This window comes from Branchiostoma floridae, chromosome 1 (assembly GCF_000003815.2).
Source record: "Branchiostoma floridae strain S238N-H82 chromosome 1, Bfl_VNyyK, whole genome shotgun sequence".
NCBI lineage: Eukaryota > Metazoa > Chordata > Leptocardii > Amphioxiformes > Branchiostomatidae > Branchiostoma > Branchiostoma floridae.
Window position 1 is genome coordinate 16,085,182 of NC_049979.1, and position 22,786 is coordinate 16,107,967.

The 22,786-nt window shown below is 39.6% G+C and overlaps 2 protein-coding genes across 7 annotated transcripts in view; one reads left to right on the plus strand and one right to left on the minus strand.

Annotated features, from left to right (window-relative positions):
• LOC118412602 (5'-AMP-activated protein kinase subunit beta-2-like) overlaps positions 1-1,288 on the minus strand; it is a 5,790-nt gene extending 4,502 nt beyond the window's left edge. The window contains exons 1-2 of one of the 4 annotated variants that reach the window (XM_035815581.1): positions 1,065-1,288; positions 668-862 (exon numbers count right to left, since the gene is read on the minus strand). In XM_035815581.1, coding sequence (XP_035671474.1) covers positions 668-832 — 165 coding nt within the window. In that variant the 5' untranslated portion in view covers positions 833-862; positions 1,065-1,288. Of the gene's footprint in view, positions 1-667 lie in introns of all 4 variants that reach the window. The other 3 variants (XM_035815574.1, XM_035815570.1, XM_035815591.1) reach the window with 3 other exon arrangements.
• Positions 1,289-3,321: 2,033 nt separating this feature from the next.
• LOC118412125 (serine/threonine-protein phosphatase 4 regulatory subunit 3A-like) lies at positions 3,322-18,232 on the plus strand. 3 transcript variants are annotated; one of them, XM_035814774.1, is made up of 16 exons: positions 3,322-3,582; positions 3,891-3,946; positions 6,346-6,444; positions 9,481-10,104; positions 10,385-10,462; positions 10,812-10,883; positions 11,324-11,368; positions 11,797-11,968; positions 12,187-12,263; positions 12,813-12,942; positions 13,335-13,493; positions 13,784-13,953; positions 14,270-14,415; positions 14,937-15,130; positions 15,348-15,493; positions 15,695-18,232. In XM_035814774.1, the coding sequence occupies exons 1-16, from the start codon at positions 3,441-3,443 to the stop codon at positions 15,800-15,802; spliced, it is 2,418 nt and encodes an 805-aa protein (XP_035670667.1). In that variant the 5' UTR covers positions 3,322-3,440; the 3' UTR covers positions 15,803-18,232. The 3 variants fall into 3 exon arrangements, with proteins under 3 accessions (XP_035670667.1, XP_035670676.1, XP_035670685.1); XM_035814783.1 differs by having other exon boundaries at positions 12,840-12,942; XM_035814792.1 differs by having other exon boundaries at positions 3,323-3,582; positions 14,270-14,367.
• The last annotated feature ends 4,554 nt before the right edge of the window (positions 18,233-22,786 follow it).

The following is a 22,786-nucleotide window of genomic DNA, read 5'->3' on the forward strand; positions in this document are numbered from 1 at the left end:
AACGGGACTGGACTCCAGGCTAGCTGTATTATAGCTACAGAGTCTCTTCTGTCCTCTCTGCAAATATCTAGCGGAGCCATATTATCATACTAGTAGTTCCTGAGGCCACACCGATTTAATTTCTTGGTTCACGGATTCGCTCGCTCCTATTTTTGGGGAAAAAAAATAAAAATAAAAATTACCACTCAGCAAATTTTCACCATTAATGAAACCATTCACCAACTTTCTGGTCTAGCAATTTGGCCTTTATATTATAAGCTCCTTAAATTGTGGGTACAGCTGCTGTTACTGTACAAAGATAGTGTTTTTGTACTTTTTTCAAGCTGAAAACTTTTTTCCTTTATGTTTTGGATTAGCCGTTACCTTTACCCCGACCGTTTTACAATTTTTATTTTTATTTCGCCCTCTCGCTCCATATTTTTTATGAAAAAATCCGTGAACCAAGAAATTAAATTGGTGTGGCCCGAGTCCTCCTTCTATCCTCTTGTATTTGCGGAAAGGGCAGAAGACACTCTGGAGCTATAATATGGCTGGATTCCAGGCTATGTCAGATCAACATCTTTTGCCTACATACACTGTCGTGGTGCTTATCATACTCATAGTGGGCTTGGCTCTTCATATTCACGTGATCACAGTAAAACACATGTACACAATGTTTACAACTAACCTTCACACTTGGAGACGGAGAGAACTCGAAGGCGTCCTCCAGAGGTGACCCCACCATGATCTTACTCCCGGGGCGGCTCAGGTCCAGCCTGTCAGCGTCCAGAGAGTCCCGGGAGACCCCGCCTCCGGAATCACTCCTCTCCCGCTTACTGCCTGTGGTTCCCATGTTGCAGAAGCTGTCGCAGTTACACTGTCACTGCTGGACAAAAATCCTCCGTTTCACAGAGCTGAGCTACACCCAATATCTCTCCGGGACTTAACAGTGACCACAAAATAATTCCTATCCACTAGTAAGGACCTGTTTATAGCCAGGATTTACGGTGTTCAATATTTTGGCACGAAACGCACGACGTGTGCGAAGACTGTGCATATATGATCACCTTGACCTGCCTACCTACCCGGGTGATTTCTAACCTCGCTCGTCACAGCTCAACACATTGGTTTTCTGGCCTCTGTAGTGTCCAATGTCGTCTTACAAACGGTGATTTTCGAGGAGGAAGACACGAGTTTATAGCGTATCGCTGACCTGAAGAAGACGTACGTGAGAAATGGCACGGAAATGTTTACTTCTGGAGCCCCTGGGCTGCGGTATGAGACCACTGATCAGGGTCAGCATACTGCACATGCGCACATATTATATGGTATCACAAAGGCGTTTTAAGGAGGGCGTGGACCGGTCTGACGCACATTCCACCGCCGGCACACACTCAGATGTATTAAACGGCAGGAGTGTCAGCCACGGATTACCTAAAAGCATATGTTTGACTATCAATTGATGTTAATATAATCCTTCAAAATATGTAACGTTACACAACTGAAACACACTCAAGAAGGGGTTGTATGAAAAGAAAATCTCAGTAAAGTCAAACCATGTCAAGGCTCATATGACTCACGTTTAAAATAGTCTATGCCGTCATATAGCGTTATAGATGCTCTATCAATAACGGATCATCTGATGAGGAAAAAAGCTTGGTTTACAAGGTCACAGTTTCAATCCAAGAGCCTGTTCACCGCATTCCGTTTCGCCAAAGCCAGTGGGTTTCCACCGGCCACAAGTCGGCCGGTCGAATCAGATCCACCGTCAAAATGGCACATAAAGTTCCAGTCAAGACAGACAGAATGAAATAAACGTGGCAAATGATGGTCTACCCAATGCCTTCCCTGGGAGGCTACGTCATGCCTTTTGCAGAGCCTCAGTCTCTCTACTGTCAACGGTTCTCGTCAACAGGCCCCCCTGTTTGACTTCAATGATGAATAACTGAACGTTTCACGGAAGAAGACAGACGGAAATCTAAAGGCAGTGAAAATTCAAGCCGCTGTCGATATGTTACAATCGCATCCAGCGACGTCTCAGATGCGATTTTTGACCCTTCAAATAAAGCTTTCAAGATTTGCGTTTCAAATATATGATCATACAAGTATATCGGTCTTGTTGGAAGGATATTCAATCTGTCATTCGTTGACGGTAAAATAAATGTGTAAACAATGTCTCCAGAGCGCCACAAAAGGTCTTTGACGTATACACTGCATATTAGAGTCGTTTGTGGTCGTTTGTGGTGTTTCTGAGTCGTTTGTGGTGTTTAGGCAGACCGTCCAGGAGTACCGTCACCGTGTATGCATGGTTTTGGTTGATTTTCACTGCGGGGCGGGTCGGGAACAACTTAATTGATAAACGCGTTGGTTCTGTTTTGGGGGACGGTTGCCGTCATTATCAACGGTGCATTAGGTCCGACATAAATCACATTATACATTGAGAAAAATATTATCTTCACTACTTTCACTTTCAAACTGGAAAAGGGTTTGGAAAGAACACCCGTCTTTCTTCACTTTCCAGACTGGGACATGAAACACGGGGCCATGAACTCAAGGTTCCCTTGGCCAAGAACAGAGTCAGGAATCAGTGGTTGTGCAAGCACTCGCTATGTTCTTGAATCCGATAGATAACTTATAACGGTGTTATGTAAACAAAGTTCAACACAGAACGGGGAACGTTGATTATAACCAAGGAGAATAAGGTCATAGCCTTGCGTCACTTATAACGCTTGGAAATGCCAATTGCAACCAAGCACCAAGGTCGTTATATAGGGTCCTTGGTTGTTGTAACTAACTGTTTGTTTTGCAAAACATGGAAATAGAAACTTTTTTTCATTAATTCATCAATCAATTTTAAGAATAACGGGTGGTAGTTATCCAGGTATAACACCAAGTTGATTAAAGTAGATTAATGCATAACACCAAGGAATTTTGATAAAACCTCCTCATGCTAACACACAGGAGGTTATAACGTTATAGAGAATAACCTCCTTGATAACACCAAGGAAGTTGGCAGTAACTTGTAGGGTTACGCGTATTCCGAGCTAGCTTCCGACTGCGCTGTTTTCATATACTATAGTCATGTCTAACAGTTCAAAGCCAAGGAGGACAAGTCGGACACCGTGGTCACGGGCCTAGAAAATGAAATTTGTTGCAACTGAATTTTAACTATTATTTGAAGAAATGCACGATTGTAGATATGCTTCTTGGTGTTTCTACGCTCATCACATCTGCCCATGCCAATGTATACGTCCTGATTATTGAGCGGCTGCATCGTGTCATGGGCCGCCATGGTCCAACCACTTTTAAATTTGCCGCCCTCGCCCCTCCGCACTAGAGCGGGAGTCCCCGTATTGTTATTGTTCGAACCAATATGGCGGCTCTTCTGGATAGGTAGAGGTAGTGACACACAACATGAACTGGATCGCCTGAAACGGCGAACTCCGGAGAATACGACCACGATGGCGGACACCAGACGGCGTGTGAAGCTCTACGCCCTGAATGAAGATCGACAATGGGACGACAGGGGCACGGGACATGTGTCATCGTCGTACGTGGAGCGCTTGAAGGGGATGTCCTTGTTGGTGCGAGCCGAGTCGGACGGTAATAATCGCTGCTTTGCCTTCGGCGCTCTTATTTCGAGCTCGCAGATTTTTTTCCCCAAGTTCGACAAAACATGTAGAAAACTCTCTTTTTATCCTCGATCAGGATATTTAGGTGCAATACCATTATAACCAATCTCCTATGTGCATAGACACCATGGCCCAAGCGCTCTAGACAAGTCTTCGCATGTATCCGATCAGACAAGTATAAAGAAGATGGAGCAAGCTCTGTCGGCATCGGCTACATTGTGTTTACTAATGGAAATTACTCCATCACTAACGCACGTTTCTTTTATTCCCTGCGTTTAGGGTCTCTACTTTTGGAGTCCAAAATTCAACCGGACACAGCCTATCAGAAACAACAGGTAAATGCCTCCCATGCGTGATACAATAACGGTTGCACACGTTGTCCCATGTACCTGCAATCGCTGTGGGCTGAAATTTCACATGCCCCGCAAAACCCCCAGATGTTAACACTAATAACAGAGAGATTTTATATAGCTTAATATGTGGGACAAACTTTGTGCATCAGTTGTAAAATTTGGACAAAACGTAGGTAAGGTGCCACATTTAGAGAAGAAAGCAAATTGTCTTCACGCAAAATTATCAAACAACACTCAAGCAAATCTCAGCCTCAGTCACACGTTTTGCTGTTATCAAGCCTGTAATATATACCTGTGGACTTCACAGTTATTTTTGAGCACAATATTCAGCAATTAAAAGATTACATATACATTGCTGACATATTGGCTTGTGAATGCTGATAAATAAGTCATATATGAGTATATATTGTATTTAAAGATAATAGGATAGAGAGATCTTTTTGTGATATTTAATTATGTGGGCGAAGCCACACATATAGTTTTCTTACAAGTATTTCACCGGAAATCAGAAACAAATGGAAGCCTCCATGTACTCCATGTTTCAAGCTTTTTGATTGGCCTAAAGTCGCACTTTCTCGGTTGTACGTCGGAGGTGAACCTATCAACGCGCAGGACACAATCGGCATCCATTTTGATAATAGCCAATCAAAACTCAGAAAAATGGAAGCTGTTAGCAAATACTCCGCGTTCCCAGCTTTTTGATTGGCCTAAATTCAGACTGTCTCGGGTGTACGTCAGAGCTGGACCTATCAACGCAGAGAACACAAAATGTCATTCGGCATCCAGTTTTATAATAGCAGCTGAGACGCGGCAGTAAATCGGCCATGCATTCGACCAAACAGGCGCTCAAGGAAGAAGTTGCCCGCCACGGAATGAACAAGATTGATAAATTTGCACAGAAAAACATTATCTTCAGAAAATGGGACCTTGGAATCTTGCAAATTAAACAGTGAATCTTGCAAATTAAACAGTGAACGGACGTGTTCAAGCTATGCATTGCATTTGTATACATGTTACCTGTTAAAATGCCGGCAATAATGTTACGGCAAGCTTGGCCGAATGGCTAAAGCACCAGCCTCGCTTGCGCTTTTTTCGCTAGGTCAACCCTGGTTCGATTCCGGGCGGGAACAACTTTCTTTTAGTTGTCCTTTTTTTTTTCTTTTATGATATTTACAACAATTTTATCTTGCAAACAGAGCATCGTTCAGTTTACACGCCTTTTTATTTATTTTTTAATTGCCCTCAAAAGACGGCGTTTAAACGGTCGGACGGTCCATGTGGGGAGGGGGGCTCGTCAACGCCTCGGACCATACCGGCCGCGGCAGCCAAATACTGTATCGTCGATGTCTGTCGCCTGCGGCGTTAAGTCAAATTTGGAATGGAGGCTACGGTACGGTACCGGACCTGAACCTGATCATGAATTTCAGCTTTATAATTGCTACACAGCACAACCCGTGACGTCAGGTAAAGGCCGAGAATAGGGGTGAACCGAGAATACGGGGCACCTAATGGCAATTACTATTGTGTGTAAGGTAGTTTGACTTAAACTTCAAAAAAAGGCCACGGGAAAGACTTGCTGCATTTTCGCGAAAATGTTGTCATTCTAGTTGTTTCTTTTCTTGCGATTTTTCCTTTCTTTTCCCTTCGCCCACATCCTGCATTTTTTCAAAAATGTTGCCTTTCTAGTTTTATATTTTTTTAGAATCCTTTTTACCCACCAGCATTGTCTGTTGAGGTGAATACTGTACTACTAGTAGCATGTGCCAAGACTGACAACAGTGGAACTGGCTTCAAGTAATATATGGAGGAGAAACAACAACATATGACTTGTCAGGTTTTTGGCAAAGAAGAAAGGTTTTGACAATGAATATGAAAACACTGAAAGTGAAATGGTCAAACCATTATCAGGATCATGTCTATGCACCATTGCATTTAACAAGATCATGTGTCATTGTTATGGCCTGGTGGTAAGTAAATGAATACAGTTTACAACATCAACTGTATCATATAAGCAAAGCAATATTTTTTTTTTTAAATTTCATAATACTGGCTATCACTATATGTATCAGTGTCATTTTATATCAGGTTATTTTTCTCAATTTTTAGACAATGGTATGTGGCAATTTGAATCCAGGCTAACCAAAAAGTAATGGAAAGGAAATAATGTATTTGTGTAGTAGAAGTATATTTGGATGTTTAAGGTGAAATATGACAAAATTCCAATCCCTTCCCTGGTTGCATGTTACAAAGTTGAAATAATTTACAATGTTTTCTCAACCTAATCTATTTGCAGCAATAATGACCTGTGATGCATGATCTTTATTGCTCCAGCTAAGCTCTAGTGTTGTATTAACATTTGTTTCGTAACATCTTTGTTGCAGGAGACTCTGATTGTCTGGTCAGAAGCTGACAACGTTGACCTTGCACTCAGCTTCCAAGAAAAGGCAGGATGTGATGAGATCTGGGAGAAGATTTGTCAGGTAGGACAAATCAAAACTTAATGCATAAAGGAGAGCTGCATGTAAATGTATTTTTTTAGTCACAGGATGAGGAGAAGATACTGGTAATGCAAGGCAGACTACATGCATGGGATGGTACAATTTGTAAACTTGCAAAATTTGCAAATAACATAAATATCTATGTCTCTCCTGTTACTACTGTTAGTTGCTCTTTGTTATATCCTCACATACACATACTCTGTTTTCATAAACTGTAGTAATATTTTATGCACGGGAATGTTGGTAGGTTGGTAGAGAATTTTGTACTTTATTAAACTTTCTTTATACTGGATGGAGTGGAGAGACACTGCTCTGCTGGTTCTGAATACTGTAATAGGTTAATTACAATTAATTAGATAGGGTGGCTGATATCCTGTCAGCAAGGGGCTTGTTTCTTTAGATATGCTTAGAATTTTACAGCTTTCAGGTATGTTGGTATGCCTTGAGTGTACAAGAATGAGAATATGGAATTTTGAGCTCTAGGGGAAATGTCTTTCCTTTTGCAGATTCTGAATGTATAAGTGAATCGAGACAGAATAGCTCAATAAGTAGGTATTTTGGTGTGAATGAAAAATTTCTTTACCTCAGAAAGAATCTTGATAGTAATAGGCAACAGCATTTTCAACAGTGATGTCATTGACTCGACATTATTGGCTATTACACAGGGTTTGAAATTAAGTTATAGAATTGTTGTCCTGGACAATTTGTAGCTGAACTTGTCCCTTGGTACATTGGTTACATCCCAGGATACAATATACTTCCCAGTGGTAATCTTGTATGTGACCACTGTGGTGTCAGTGTTGTTAAGGTCAAGTGCAAGCAGTTGTACTAAACTTTACTGTCACAGTATTGCATTCATTCCATTAAGCAGCCCACAAGGTTGTCTGATGAAAAACAGATGCTGCATTGACTTGGCTTGCAATAGCCATTAAAAAAAAATTAATGGTCAGGGTTTTGTTGTTTTTGTTGTTGCAATTTTTAAGTGTTAAAACCTGAAATAGGTATAATTTTATCTAATGGCCAAAATAGCACTAAAGCTGTAAAAAAAAATCACAGAAATCATCTTTTGAATATAAGGGGAACCTTAGTGATTACATGTATATTGTAACTTCTTTGCAATTTGATTTCAATTTTTTTTTATTACATACCATGGCAGAGGTGTATAGTACTGTACAAAATTCAGTGAGCAGACAAGTTCATTCTTGCCCCAATGACAAGTTTATTGAAAGCGAAATTTCCAAGTGTATTAATAGAAATGTGAGTGCAATAAGTCTTTTCTGGTTGTCCGTTGGTCTTGTGTTGTTGGGTTTTAGAATAAGTATTTGAAAATGTAACAATCATGCTAGCATTGCATCATTCTCCAGATTGTTGCTATATTTATTGAAATGTTGTGGCAAAGTGCTTTCATTGCCAAAGCATATTGATAGAATGATGGTGGTTCGTAATGTTGATCAGTTTTGTAATTGCCAGTTGTTATAAAGAGTCATGATCAGGTCACATATTGAAAAGAAGAGGAGTGTGATCAATTTATTCGATGGAAGATCGTGTAATATGTAATTAAGAACCACGCGTGATTCTGAAAATGACTACCTGGTCTGGAAAACTAACAAAACATTATCACAGCTCAGGTATGACATAAACCATATGCATAGTATGCATTTGGGCTGTTCCTGTTACAAAGCAGGGATATACTACTGGCATATGTAAATTGTAATGTACAATGATGAAGTGATGGACGTATCTGTAGAGAATGAATTTATCTATATTTTTTTCATTCATAATACAAGTGTGTAATATGCATATGAAATAAGGCACATAGGGAAGACATAATGTTTTCTCCACCTTCTCATTTCATTAAAACATATCAATGTTGAAACGTTATTTGCATAGCTTGGGTTCAGTAGTAAAATGTATTTTCCTGCTCAGTGTCTCAGGTTCATCTTATAATGATCCATTTTCAATAGAAGCTAAGTTCCTGGCTTTGTTTGAAATCTTTATAATAGTACTAATGCTGAAAATTTATATTCTTTTAGATGGTTTTAAACCTTTGATTTTTGTTTTTAAATCATGTTCACTTTCTTTTTAATTACATTTAGGACTAAATTCTTCCTCTCCTGCTTTGGACAGATAGGAAAATGTTTGACTCTGAGTCTGATCTATGCTAGGTGCCCAAAGGTGGGAATTTCAATGACAGATAAGCCACAAGGGGTTAGGTTTGTTTGTGACAGTATAGAACAATCCTCACTCTTGGTAGGTTTCCAAGTTGGATAACAGATTGCTTTAAAGATGCATGTAAAACTATGTTATGTAGTTCTTTTGTTTGAAATCCTGTACAAAATTTGTTCTATATATTGGTTGATGCCACAAAGCTAATGTTTTATCATTAGAATGGCATGAAGGCTAGGGTCTACTGTCCGTCCAGTAGTAGAGCGGTCTGAATGCTGTTGTCATTGTTTGCACTACACAAAGGCACTTGCATTAGTGAAGAACCAGGGAGAAAGCTATGTAGGTGAGCAGACTAGCATTGTGATTGGATTAAAATGCCATGGACTCCTGGACAGTCTGGTAACATCCCTCTGGATAGAAGTGTCTGCCATTATTTTGTAGGCACTGATGCAATAATGTGTTGAGTGTGCTTGTCCTTGACAGAAAGGTCTGTCATATCCTCTATATTATAGTAAGAAAATTAGGGATCACAGAGAAACCTTTCACAACAATATTCCTAGTATGGTAATTAAATAGATGTGAGATTTTGCACATACAGGGGATATTTTGAACATACTAGTATCTTTATATATATTGTATTCAGCTTAGTCCAGAACAGAATTACAAATACTGGTCAGCATGAAAGTACACTGATCCTTGGAAGCAGATTACATTACACTTAAAACTAGTTTGAAGCAACACAGAATTACAGCTGGCCAAGTTTGAAATTCAACATGGAGGCCTTATTCATAGTATATACCACAAAGTACTTGTTTGTTGACTAAAACTCTTTTCCTTTTTTGTTGAATGCAGGTTCAAGGAAAGGATCCATCATGTGACATAACCCAGGACATTGTGGAGGAGTCAGAAGAGGAGAAGTTTGAGGATATGCCAGATGCCGCCCCTCCCATCGAGCTGCCGCCATGCGAGCTCAGCAAGCTGGACGAGATCTCCGAGGTCTTCAACAGTGTACTTCCATCCCCCATACGGAGAGAAAAGCTGGCCAACGCCATAGAGTACGAAGGTTACATCAAGAAGATAGTAGAGTTGTTTCACATGTGTGAGGACCTGGAGAACTTTGAGGGCTTGCACCAGTTGTACGAGATTTACAAGAGTATATTCCTGTTGAACAAGAATGCACTGTTTGAAGTCATGTTCTCAGACGAGTTCATCTTTGACACTGTGGGAATACTGGAGTATGACCCAAGCAAACCTGAAAAAGCCAGCCATCGGGACTATTTGCGCAATAGCGCATCCTTTAAAGAGGTCATTCCCATCAGTAATGAAGAACTGCGACAGAAGATCCACCAAACGTACCGAGTTCAGTACATTCAGGATGTGGTGCTGCCCACACCATCAGTGTTTGAGGAAAACATGCTGTCAACACTAAGTTCCTTCATCTTCTTCAACAAAATAGAGATAGTTAGTATGATCCAGGTGAGTGGCGTTGACTAAGATCACATCTTACAAGGATAAGACATCGTAACATCTTGTTTATTGAAATTTGGGTACTACAGTACAAGTCAAGAATCACAACTGCAACTGTTGGTCAGGGCAATTGCTTACGTTTTTCTGTCCTGTTCAGAACCTGGAGGCAGGAACTTTTCTACATGGAAAGATAGCATTTTTTACTGCATTCCAGTGGTACTAGTATGTTACCTTGGCACATGTGTTATTGAAATAATTTTGACAGACACCACATTGTTCCATGTTCCAGGATGATGAGAAGTTCCTTACAGAGCTGTTTGCTCAGCTCACAGATGAAGCCACGGATGACAACAGAAGAAGAGAATTGGTATGAAGATATTTCAGTGTCCCATAAAAACAAAACGTGACCAGCCCAGATTGCTCTCCATACTCCCAAGTCAGCAACATATACAGAAATATTTCAATTGTATAATCAATAATTCATAAATCTATCTCTATATGTTTGTTTTTAACATCCACCAAAGCTGACTATGAGACAGGTCTTTCTTTGATATTCATATATTCCATTGCCATTGTTTGTTAAATACTTCTTATACTGCTAGAGTGTTAAGTTGCCTGTGTTAATAGTAATTGGCTAATTCATGATTGCCAGCATGCAATACTTGTCTGCATGAGACAAAATTGATAATGTACTCATAATCATATTTCTTTTGCAGGTTAACTTCTTGAAAGAGTTCTGCACCTTCTCACAGACACTGCAGCCACAGGCTAAAGAATCCTTCTTCAAGGTAAATAGATATAAAACAACAATGTGATTTTACAGTTGGTAAGTTTGTTCTGGCCTGGGCGCTAATTGCAGCATGTAACAGTATTTAGACAAGTATAAATACAGTACCATACAAGGTAATGATGTTCACGGAGCAAAGAAGTATTCTTAGTAATATGAGCCTTAAGTTCCATATGGCCTAATGAGGAATGGGATCTGTCTACAGACATTGTACCTGCTAAGTGTTGTGGCATGCAAATTCCAGAGAGAAAATGTCAGGTTTCATATCTATGCATATTTATTACTGGTTTTGCCTCCTAGGTCAAGAGATGTAAGTAATTGCATGTAGTACACTGAATGCACTCATCAGTCAGTAAGTATTGACTTTGGCAATCTCAGACAATTTTGTGAATATGGAAGTATCAGCCCTGTTTGTAAATCAGATGTTTCTTTGTTCTTCAGACATTATCCAATCTTGGCATCCTTCCAGCATTAGAAGTCATTTTGGTAAGTACAGGGTCCCCCTTCTTTAGAAAGTAACATGCAGTTGTTTAATTGTTCAGATGTAGACTTATTGATTTTGCTCAAACATTTATTACAGTTATTGTTTGGCACATTGCCATACTTACACATACATGTGCAAGTAGACAGGGATGTGAAACTTGGCTTTTTGTTGGGTATGAAATTATTTTCCTATGTGATGTTGAGAATTACGTACAGAGTTTTCCCCTGCTATGATGAAATTTGTTTATATGCTGACATACTAGTAGTTCCATGGACGATGGGGGCTGTTTTTGATTCTGCTATTACTTATATTCATAAATCGTGGACTGGAAAAATGTCAGTTCTGCAATATCTTTGTTATCTAAAAGGTTCAATGATTGCTTGGTATTGTCAAGCCTATATACCTACACCAAGACCATCTGTTTTTGTAGAGTATGGATGACCCTGAGGTGAGACAAGCCTGTACAGACATCATCATGTACATAGTGGAGTACAGCCCGTCCATGGTGAGGGAGTTCATCATGCAGGAGGCCAACCAACAGGACGATGACATTCTGCTTGTCAATCTCATCATTGAGCAGATGATCTGTGACCCAGATCCAGGTATGATGGTTTCTTCTCCTTCTGGTAATTTGTCAGAATAAGTTGTACCTATCTTCACATATCACTGTAGTTTCCATTTCAATGCAACATTTCCAAGTGTATTAATCGGTTTTGAAATATTAAAGAAGACTGATGTTATTTATTTCTGCACTGTGCCTTATTTTCAGTCATTATCCTAGTTGATAAGTCTGAAGTAAATTGTGACATTTGTATTGCAGAGCTGGGAAATGCACTTCAGCTGAGTGGAGTATTGAGGATACTGATTGACCCCGAGAACATGATGGCGACAGCAAATGTAAGAACCGTTTTAATTTCGTGGACTTGGATTTGGAAACATATCTTAGTTGGTTAGTTGATAATGGGACATGGTTGACAAGGTTTGAAGTGGTAGACAACCTGCATTTTGCAACAAAGTTAATAGCACTGTTTATTGTACATACAGTTTATATAGTGCTTTGTATCTTTGGTGATGTTGTTCTGGCAATGTAAGAATATCAGGAAACTGTGATAGAAGTGTTGGTTAAGTTGGTAAATGTTGTTTGTAAATTATCAAATGCTGGAGTCAGCAATGCAAGATGACTACATGTATCATTGAATAGGTCTGACTGCACAGACAAACTGTATAGATACGCAGAAGTACATGTTCTGAGAATGTGATATTGTCTGTGTTATCTGAACTTGATGACAATACAATCAACGCTCAAGGTCAGAAAAACATTGATGCTTGCATAAGAAGTGGAGTAATTTTGTGAAGATATAGAATATTGAACATTAGCTCGCTTAGAAGACATCTGGGTGTTTGCTGTTGATCTAATATCAGCCATTCACCATTGCCGACCATAAGGCATGGGCCTCTGTTCCTTTTCCCCAGAAAACTGAGAAGACAGAATTCCTCAGCTTCTTCTACAAGAACTGCATGCACGTGCTGACAGCCCCACTATTGGCAAACACCACGGAGGACAAACCAAGTAAAGGTAACTGACCTTTAACTTGAGGTCACTACTATTAATGTTGGAAAATGATTTTGTGTCAGGGTAAAGTTTGATATGATATCAGTGCATGCCTGCTAGCATTGTAATGGTGGATAAGAATCAATATCATGACACTGAATGGAAGATTTTTATACAGTAATGACAGTGCCACTGAAGGTTATAATAATGAAATGAACTCAATATGCCTAGGTCCCTCAAGTGTTTGCCATGTATTTCAATACAATTCTTTACTCCAAGCTTCGTGCACAAGTCCCAATATTGTAAAACTCAACTCTAAATTTTGTTAACTTGGCTTCCACTTTTAAACTTCCAAAGACAGGATGCAGACCGTGCTAGAACTGTTGGCAATATTCCTTACTTCTGTTCCTTTCCAGATGACTATGTGACAGCCCAGCTGTTGAGTCTGATCCTAGAGCTGTTGGCCTTCTGTGTGGAACATCACACCTACCACATCCGCAACTACATCTTCAACAAGGACCTGCTGCGCAGGATCCTGGTCCTCATGAAGTCAAGCCACGGACATCTTGCACTAAGTAAGAGCCAGTTTTACAACATGCCCTGTTAATAGTTTGGTATAATGTTTAGTAAGTGGTGCTGAAATGACAGCTGCCTTTGTCATCATCGTATCCATTTCGTATAAGAAGGAAAAGGTAATGGCCCCGAATAAAGCATGTTTGTAAGACTTTGTTCCACACAAGCACCACACAATTGTAAGCATTCTTTTTTCTGCAAAGTGCAAAGTCACTCATTCCAACTTTACAAGTTTCATTTTGTTTATGTTACTGTTAGCTAAATGGGCTATCTTTTATGTTGTACAATGAAGGTGCCCTGCGGTTTGTTCGGAAGATCATCAGTTTGAAGGAGGAGTTCTACAATCGCTACATTATCAAAGGCAACCTGCTCAAGCCCATTGTGGATGCCTTTCTCACCAATGGACAGCGCTACAACCTCCTCAACTCAGCTACATTAGAGCTCTTTGAGTTCATCAGAGTGGTAAGCAGTCTTCTGATGGTGCTAGGTACATGTAGTATTGGTAACAATGGCATGATCAGTGACACCTGGCCTGCTTGCTAAAGCAGATAATGTTAACCTTTACCCCATTCATGCCTGCAACATTTTTCGACTAGACCAGACCAGACTTTCTGACTAGAAAATAGTGAGATGCTGTGATATCAGGTTTATTTAAGTTTTTTTTGCCAGGGTGTACAGTTTGATTCCATAGCCACTGTTTTCTGTACATTTTGATGTGTTAACCTCGTTTGAAGTTGTGCTAACAATGTCTTCTGTTCTTATAAATGTTGCACGACAGGAGGACATCAAATCTTTGGTGGCCTATGTGGTTGAGACATTCTACGAGCAGCTGAAAGACGTTGATTACGTCAACACTTTCAAGGGACTCAAGTTGAGGTATGAGCAGCACATGGACAGACAAAACGTCAAGTCTAGCTTGGACAGGTACTGTCCTGTAACCATGTTTTTTTTTCAAAGAAGTGAATTGTCTTAGTCCTTTTCATTTTAACAACATGTAGAATGTCACAGGTTTTATCAACAGTATGTACAGTATGATTCTCCTCCCTTTGCAGGTTTTATGAAAAAAATGTTCTGGAACTAGATTTAGTCACCTTTCAATTTATTATGAATCAAATATTTTTCCACCAACTTGCTGGTCAGGTGGTGGTTATGCTGATTTTGTAAAAGCAGGATAGAGCACTGTGAGAAATGAATGTGGTAATACTACAAATAGTTCCACAAGATATCAAGAGATGAAGTGAGTTAATGATAAAAGGGAGGTGACTTCTAGTAGTCTTGAAAAGAAAATATATGTTACATGTGTACCAATAATGTCACCAAAATGTGAGAATCCTTGTTTTGGTGTCTGATGGCAGGTTGCTTGTTGCTAATAGTGTTGTGTTGTGCCGGCGTTTCATTGTAGATAAAGCATCTGACAAAGTTTTACATAACTTTATCTTCTACAGTGTTCCGTCCATTTTGCGGAACCACCGCTACCGGAGAGACGCCCGGTCTCTTGATGAGGAGGAAGAGATCTGGTTTGAGCAGGATGAAGAGGAGATGGAGGATGGGGAGGCTGTGGTCCCAGTCACAGACATGCTCAAAAACAAGATGGATGAAGAACTGGACCACATCTCAAAAATCATTGATGGAAAGAGAGGTAAGAGAAGTTTGGCGTACGTGTTTCAATAGGCCTTCATGACAAGTAGGTGTAGTATGTGCCCTCGTGTCTGAAAAGATTCGTGTTTGGTGTATCTTGGAAATGATAATTGGACTCTATCTTATTCTCACTCATCCTTGACAAAAGTAGTGACTACTGTTGATATAAACATTGGTGGGATGTTGATGTGTACTTACATGCAATACTTTTCCTATAGCCCGTGAGAGTGAGAACAAACCACCTTCACCTTTAAAAAACCCCACAAGAAGTCCCAGTCCACCGCCTCCCAGCAGGAAGTTCAACTCATCTCCTCCAGCTGCGTCCACCTCCCCGCCAGCCTCACCAGAAGTCAAGACCAACAATGTGAGTTCTGTTAACAGTCACGTGTAGTAGTCATAGTTAGGATATGTGATAAAGTATCTGATTGTTCATGTGATTGCTGTCACTTCCTAGATGCGAGTAAAACATTCTATTATAATGTGAATTTCTCATATTTCTTCACATATATAGATAGTAGGGGCATTAATTGTTGTAACTAACATTACCTTATTGCTGTTTCTGCAGGGTGGCATCACTGGACTTGTAGACTATCCAGATGAAGATTCAGACGAAGATGAAGATGATGACAGAAACAGTAGCATACCTGCCAAAAGGCCACGTCTGGCTACCTAAGGAGACATACAATCCCAATCGAAATCATGCACAGTAAAACAAATTTGGTCAAGGAAAAATGGGTAGAAAGGCCAGGACCATTGCAGGTTTTGCAGTCTTCTGTCTGTAAGATGAGAAGTTCTTCAGGCCTTGGGACCGAAATGTTACTGGACTGGAATCCAGAAGGACTAAGTAATCTGTAACTTTTCCCTTTCTTCTCTTTGCCTCTGGTCAACCAAGATGGATTCTTGTATTTACTTGGCAAGGCTGCAAACTGAAAAAAACACACAAAAAATTGGCATGTATACTTTCATCAGGCCTGTTTGGGCCTCACTGCCAGCATCTTCGTAACCTCATCTTTTTCTAGCTTGACCTGTGACCTCTGGCTGCATGTAAAACACTGACCATGTGATTACATATACAAGTCAAGAGGAAGTATCATACCTAGATACCAGGAGTAACAGGTCTTGGGTTTTCTTGCACACAAAAGTCACAGGTTGAAAAGTGTAAATATAAAAAAATATAAAATTAAAAGCATATTGAGATGACAGCTGACATGTAGCAAGAGGTCGATATGAAAGGAATAGTTCCTGCAAGGATTGTTCATCTGGATTCCAACATTAACAATTTTATATCTACTAACTTTATCACCAATGGGACCACAGCAAACAGCTAGGAAAGCAAATGCCCTGTGATTTTCCAGCATCAAGGTGCACAGCTGTCTTGACACATGGGAGATACCAACAGGACCCGGAGCACCTGCCATACCTTGACAATGTTCCCTACCAATCAGTAGCTAGATGTAGAAATACCAAGGTTGTAGTTAGAGGGCACATAATTGTAGAACTACGCATGTGTGTCTTTAATTGTGACTTGTTTTCTTCTCAGAGATAATAGATGTTGTTCAGGGACAAGCACAAATGAGACTGTTTCTGCACTGATTTGATCACTTGGTTCTTGGATTTTCAACCTAAACATTAAGTACTATTGGGGAAGAACACTCAGGAGCCCTTACATTCTTGACAGCATGTATTGTAGCATTCACATGTCGTGGCAATCACTGAGTACAAATGTGTTAGTTGTAGGTACCATATCTGTAGTAAGGTCATAGTGGCAATAAGCTGATTGTAACAATTGTATAAAGGTAATTACCCTTTTTGGTTTTAACCTTAATGAGAAACTCAAATCAACTTACTCATTTTTTTGTTTTTATATTTGGAAAATTTTACAAGACAGTCCAGGAATCAAGTAATTTAATTGGTGTGTCCTATTGGATACTTTTGTCGCTGCAGTCACTTAGTACAAGGCAGCCAAATTCCACAAAGTAGAATGCCTTGCAACCAGTCACTTGTCATGACCCTTGGGGGAAATTGTGTCCTTCATTGTTGTTCCCGTGTATTTTTAAGAAGTAAACAGAATGGTGGGAGCCCAGCAGAGTGTTGTGTGTCTCACCCTTGTACATACTTGACTTGGGCCACAATTATAGGTACTTACTACTGTAATCTTATGAAGAGCACTTTTGTTTGAAATGTATCATGTAACTACAGTTCAAAATTGGACTAATCTGGGTTGCCATGCCCCTTAGTGCTTCTCTACTTAAGTAGGCATATGCTATTGTCTTGAGCTGCAAACTGTTGTAATTATTTCAAAATTGATTCTTGGACAAAGAGAGAGGGGGATTAGGTGTTACCTTCCAAAGTATGTATTCAAGACAAAATTTGTCACAGTCCTGTAAGAACAGGTCCATACAAAGCGTAGCTGAGTGAATGAATACATTTTACTCAGTAATTTATTTTTGTGTGTTTAAGTAGACATAGTCAATGAATTTCTCTTATAGATTAGCTGTACTGATTTGTAAAGTAAAGTCCACATTTTATATCAATCATCAACAAGGCCAATAATAGAGCACAACTGCTAAAAATGAATTATTACTTTTGACTTTTTATTTTCAATTTTAGAATTGACTATGGCCCCGTTTAGAAGTTGTCACCTGTCTTCCCTATGGGCCCAAATGCCAAGTGAGTCTGCTTGGGATGCTCTCACTTTCTCTCAAGTTTTGTCAATCCACAGCTTTATTTGGACCTTTAAAGAGACACAAGGTTTCCTTCTTTCCATGCCTCCTTCCTGATATGTACCATGTGTGTGTGCCAGAGGCAAATATGAAAAGAACGTCCTAGATTTGTGACCACTGTGTTTCCAGAAATATTTTTGTACTGTTGTGGAACAGTAAGGGAGCTGCAACACATCCCCTCCATAAGGAACTCCTACCATACATAGTTCATGGTGTCTGTCATACTGCCCCTGAAGAAAAGACGTTGGTAGAATTAAATGTGTACCATGCTTCATTGTGTAAAAAGATCAACTGCCCACCAAGGGATTTTATCTGTAGTATAACCGGGGTAGTCTGTATGGAATAAAGTGCTTTGAAATAAAACAACCTTTGATACCTTCTTTCTCTTGTTCATCCCATATGGAATTTTGAAGTGGTATAAAGATATCAGTACCTCTCAAATACATACCAAGTGTAGATGACAATGTCCTAAGGAACTGTTGATCATAGAACTCTGATGCAAGTTATCAGCGTGTTTAATTGTTGGCATATCAGAAAAGATTACACTGCATCTATGATATATTGCAAAATACATGGAGTTAAATGGTTTTTCCCTAGTTCATGTGATGTGGCACCATACACTACAGGCCATCATAAGCTGAAAAGACATCAGGACATATTCTGACTTATGCCAAAGGTTTATTTGCCCTATGCCATTACATAACAATATGAAGAATAAGTCTCTAATATTGTCAGATCTCTGACTGGCCTCACTTCATCTTGAAGTAGGGTAGCCTACCAATGATTAAATCCATTCTATAGCTATTTCATTGATCTTTGAGCACATCTTACCTGCACAAGCCAGGGAACAACAGAAGGTGAACTCAATTATGAGTAAGCAAAGTTGATAAACATGAGAAATGTAGTCTTACAGTTGGGGGGGGGGGTGAACAGCAAACAGATGATATCATACCAATCTCGACCTTTCCTAACCTATATAATTTACACCCAAGTAACGTTACATTCAATCCTAATATGGATCATGTTCAAGTACACAGCAGTTGCATCATCTAGTGCACAATCAATAGTCCTATAATAGAAGCTGTGGATGCACTGACATTTTTTGTCACATTTAAAGCCTGATTTGAAGTTCAAGGAATGATTTGGAAAATTCTTTTGAAATATGGCCCATAATCATGGAAATAAACTAAAGGCCATGGTTTCCACAGGTTTGCATGGAACACTGGAGTGTGACGATGTGGGGGAAACAACGGAAAACATATGCTTGTTACAAAGCCAACATCAATGAATATCATCATTTTAGAACCATCATTGCAGTTTGTGGAAACCAACATAATACTGTAAATGTATTTAAGTTTGCGGGGATTTAATTTCACGGTAGCGAGAAAAGGGACTTTTTGCGGTGGTTTTAATTTCGCGGTAGCACCATGCACTGTAATCGCTTACTGTCCTGGAAAAATGTTCGCGGTGGTTTTAAGTTCGCGGTGAAGCGGCCACCGCGAAAACCGCGAACATTACTCCACCGCGAAAGTTTCTGCATTTACAGTACTGTACAGTATATTGTTGCTTTTTTCTCCCCTGGACTCCTATTAAAGATTCTCTCCTAAGGCCACTCCAATTTAATTTCTTGGTTCACAGATTTTTTCATAAAAAATATGGAGCGAGAGGGCGAAATAAAAAAAAATAAAAATTGTAAAATGGTTGGGGTAAAGGTAACGAATAATCCAAAACATAAAGAAAAAAAGTTTTCAGCTTGAAAAAAGTACAAAAACACTATTTTTGTACAGTAACAGCACCTGTACCCACACTTTAAGGAGCTTACAATATAAAGGCCAATTTGCTACACCAGAAAGTTGGTGAATGGTTTCATTAATGGTGAAAATTTGCTGAGTGGTAATTTTTATTTTTATTTTTTTTCGTAACTCATGCATGACGATCATTTCTGAATATTTTAAGTCACATCACACACGTCACACCAAGCAACACGATATTTCTTTGTGAAATACTGCTCTAAGGCCACACCAATTTAATTTCTTGGTTCACGGATTTTTTCATAAAAAATATGGAGCGAGAGGGCGAAATAAAAATAATAATAAAAATTGTAAAATGGTTGGGGTAAAGGTAACGAATAATCCAAAACATAAAGAAAAAAAAGTTTTCAGCTTGAAAAAGTACAAAAACACTATTATTGTACAGTAACAGCACCTGTACCCACACTTTAAGGAGCTTATAATATAAAGGCCAATTTGCTACACCAGAAAGTTGGTGAATGGCTTCATTAATGGTGAAAATTTGCTGAGTGGTAATTTTTATTTTTATTTTTTTTCCCAAAAAATAGGAGCGAGCGAATCCGTGAACCAAGAAATTAAATTGGTGTGGCCTAACGTTACCCTTTCAACAATCGTGTCGCAAACAAGGGTGGTGTTTAAAAACACCCCGGCGACGTTAGGTAGATGATAATGTTGAAAATCAGTATCTTTATCAGCATAAGTAATAAGAAAATGTAATACATCTATTGGATTTCATAACAGTACTTTCAAACACACGGCGGATGTAACAGAGAAAGAGGGAAACATCTATTGATGACAATTATGCAAATTGAAGACCCCATTTGCATTACTAATAAGAAAATGGAAAGTTCCATAATGGTGTATTATAGTAATGCCGTCTCCGCTACGGCTCACGAAAAATTGGAAGGCCTGACTAAAATTCACTTACGGAAAATAATCACTTCCTCCGTATGGTTTACATCAAATGAAATAGATTCCCTGCGAATTATGGGAAATCAAAATATCCTGACCAGGCCTTACGGGAAGGAGCATACAGACCCTATGTAATTGTCAGTTGTCTACGCTTTGACAACTATGCCCCTACAGTTCCAGAATCAGTTATAATATTAGATGGCTCAATCCTGCCCCAACAGAAGCTATCTGCCACTTAAATGACAAGACCATATCATGTTCAGGACAAGATTGTTATCAACGCCGTTTAACGGTTGGCGTTCCCTAGAAAAATTAGAAGTTTGTAAAGTTATGATTGTAACGCAAAGACACGATGCATATGGATCCGAATGTATGAGATAAAGTGAAACATTTAGAAAAGAACTAGACTTGAGCAGGGTGTTGTGTTGTCATTACAGTTAGAGAAGGAATGGGGAGTAAGGAGGAACGTAGTTTATATATATGAGGTAAAATTGGGGCCCCCGATATGTCGACACAAATCTAAATCCGAACAGAGGACAAAGAAATAAGGAATTGAGTACTATCCCGAGATGCTTTGCGAGAGGAAGGGTCTAAATACAGAGCACACCATATGCTCTCACTCGAGTTTAGCCAAGCGGGGAGTAGAAGGACGAGCCCGGAGCCCTGAACTACAGGATATAGGAGACGGGTAGTTATTTAAGAAAAGCAAGAGTGAGATAGAGAAGGCGTCCGCACAGTCATATACTTGGTCAACTTGCCACTGTACAGACCTTTGGAATTGGCCCTGATATATCGTATTCACATTAATTCTGGAAATGACCTCCTATTTTGCATAATTTGTATTTCATTTTGTACAACATTCATTTCATTTGTCTAAGCTACATACAGACCAAAAATCATGAAAATCCGTTATTTCTTTCTTGAGTAATCGTCTTCGGAAAGTTTTGACAAAAATTACCTTGCAATTTCAACACCAATCGCTGGGGGCCCAAACGTATGCCCTTCTTTCCTAGCACAACAGCTATCTACCAACCATCAATCGTAACCACGGCTTATTCAGAACACGAGATATAAAAAAAAAAAAACATGTTTCGCTGCAGTTCCAAGTGAAGCCGTTATGGGCCGAAGATTCCCGTAATTATTTCCGTTTTTGTCACACGCCACCAACACAGCAAAATCATTCACCATTCAGCAACAGTTCTTTAGTTATCTTGAGTTGACACAAACAATCACAGACATACATACACAGGTGAAAATATTACACCCATGAATATTTCAAAGGGTAATAAAGCTGCTTGTCACCATGTAAACAACACGTATCGTAGCACGAACATGAACATACTATTACCCAGTATTTGTGTCTTATTTATTACCTGTAATATCTTTTCTGCAAGAAATAGAAAGTTTCTGTATTTCAGTTTAATAAAAAAAAAACTGCTTTGATGGTGAACCCTTGCAGGTCTTTTACGTGATCTATGAGAATTCTTACGTTTGAGCCCCGCGAGCACGCACTGATATGTACCTGTAAGTAGTGCGTGCTCGGAGTCATGTTTGAACCCCGTTTGAGCGTGCGTGCTCCGAGTCATGTGATCTTCGTTTTGCTACCTATAGACAAGCGTCCCGGGGCACTCTGTCCCAGTTCTCCCGCCTGATACAAACAAAATGCCGCTACTCGAAGAAGTGTTTTTCCCGAGGATGATGTTTGTGCACGTAGCCGGGCCAGTAGTTTCGCCTCAAGGTATCTGGAAGACGAGGAACCACCCCAGGTTAGTGAAAATCGGTACCGGAAAGTTGGTCTAAACAATGCTTTTTTTGTATAGAATAAGGCGGAACTCGGAAGCGATTTGTAGTACCGGTTACTGTTAAATACACCGCAATTTTATGACACATTTTCGTCTGCACTTGTACCCCAATATGCCTCATAATTCAAGGACTAATGCCGACTTCGTGTACAAGAGTTTTTGTTCTCGGCGATGTGTTGTTGATTATCTCTCCTGGTGATTTGCGCGAAAACAAAAAACAACAATAAACAAGTTACTTGTGATCTATCCCGACTCGGTCATTCAACAGTTAATTGTTGGGTGTGTAACAAAGCCCATCACTTGCCCCATTTCAACTTTTGGGATGTCCATAGACCAAGAATGCATGATCATGCATGCATGATCTGTGTATATTATTTTCTTTTTTCTTCGGGTTTGGCAGAAATTTCTTGGGAGAAAAGAAGAAGGGAAT

Coding starts and splice junctions, on each gene's coding strand:
- LOC118412125 (XM_035814774.1), top strand. CDS start 3,441: ATGGCGGACACCAGACGGCGTGTGAAGCTCTACGCCCTGAATGAAGAT. Junction 11,969..12,186: donor GATCTGTGACCCAGATCCAG/GTATGATGGTTT, acceptor TTTGTATTGCAG/AGCTGGGAAATGCACTTCAG. Junction 12,943..13,334: donor GGAGGACAAACCAAGTAAAG/GTAACTGACCTT, acceptor GTTCCTTTCCAG/ATGACTATGTGACAGCCCAG.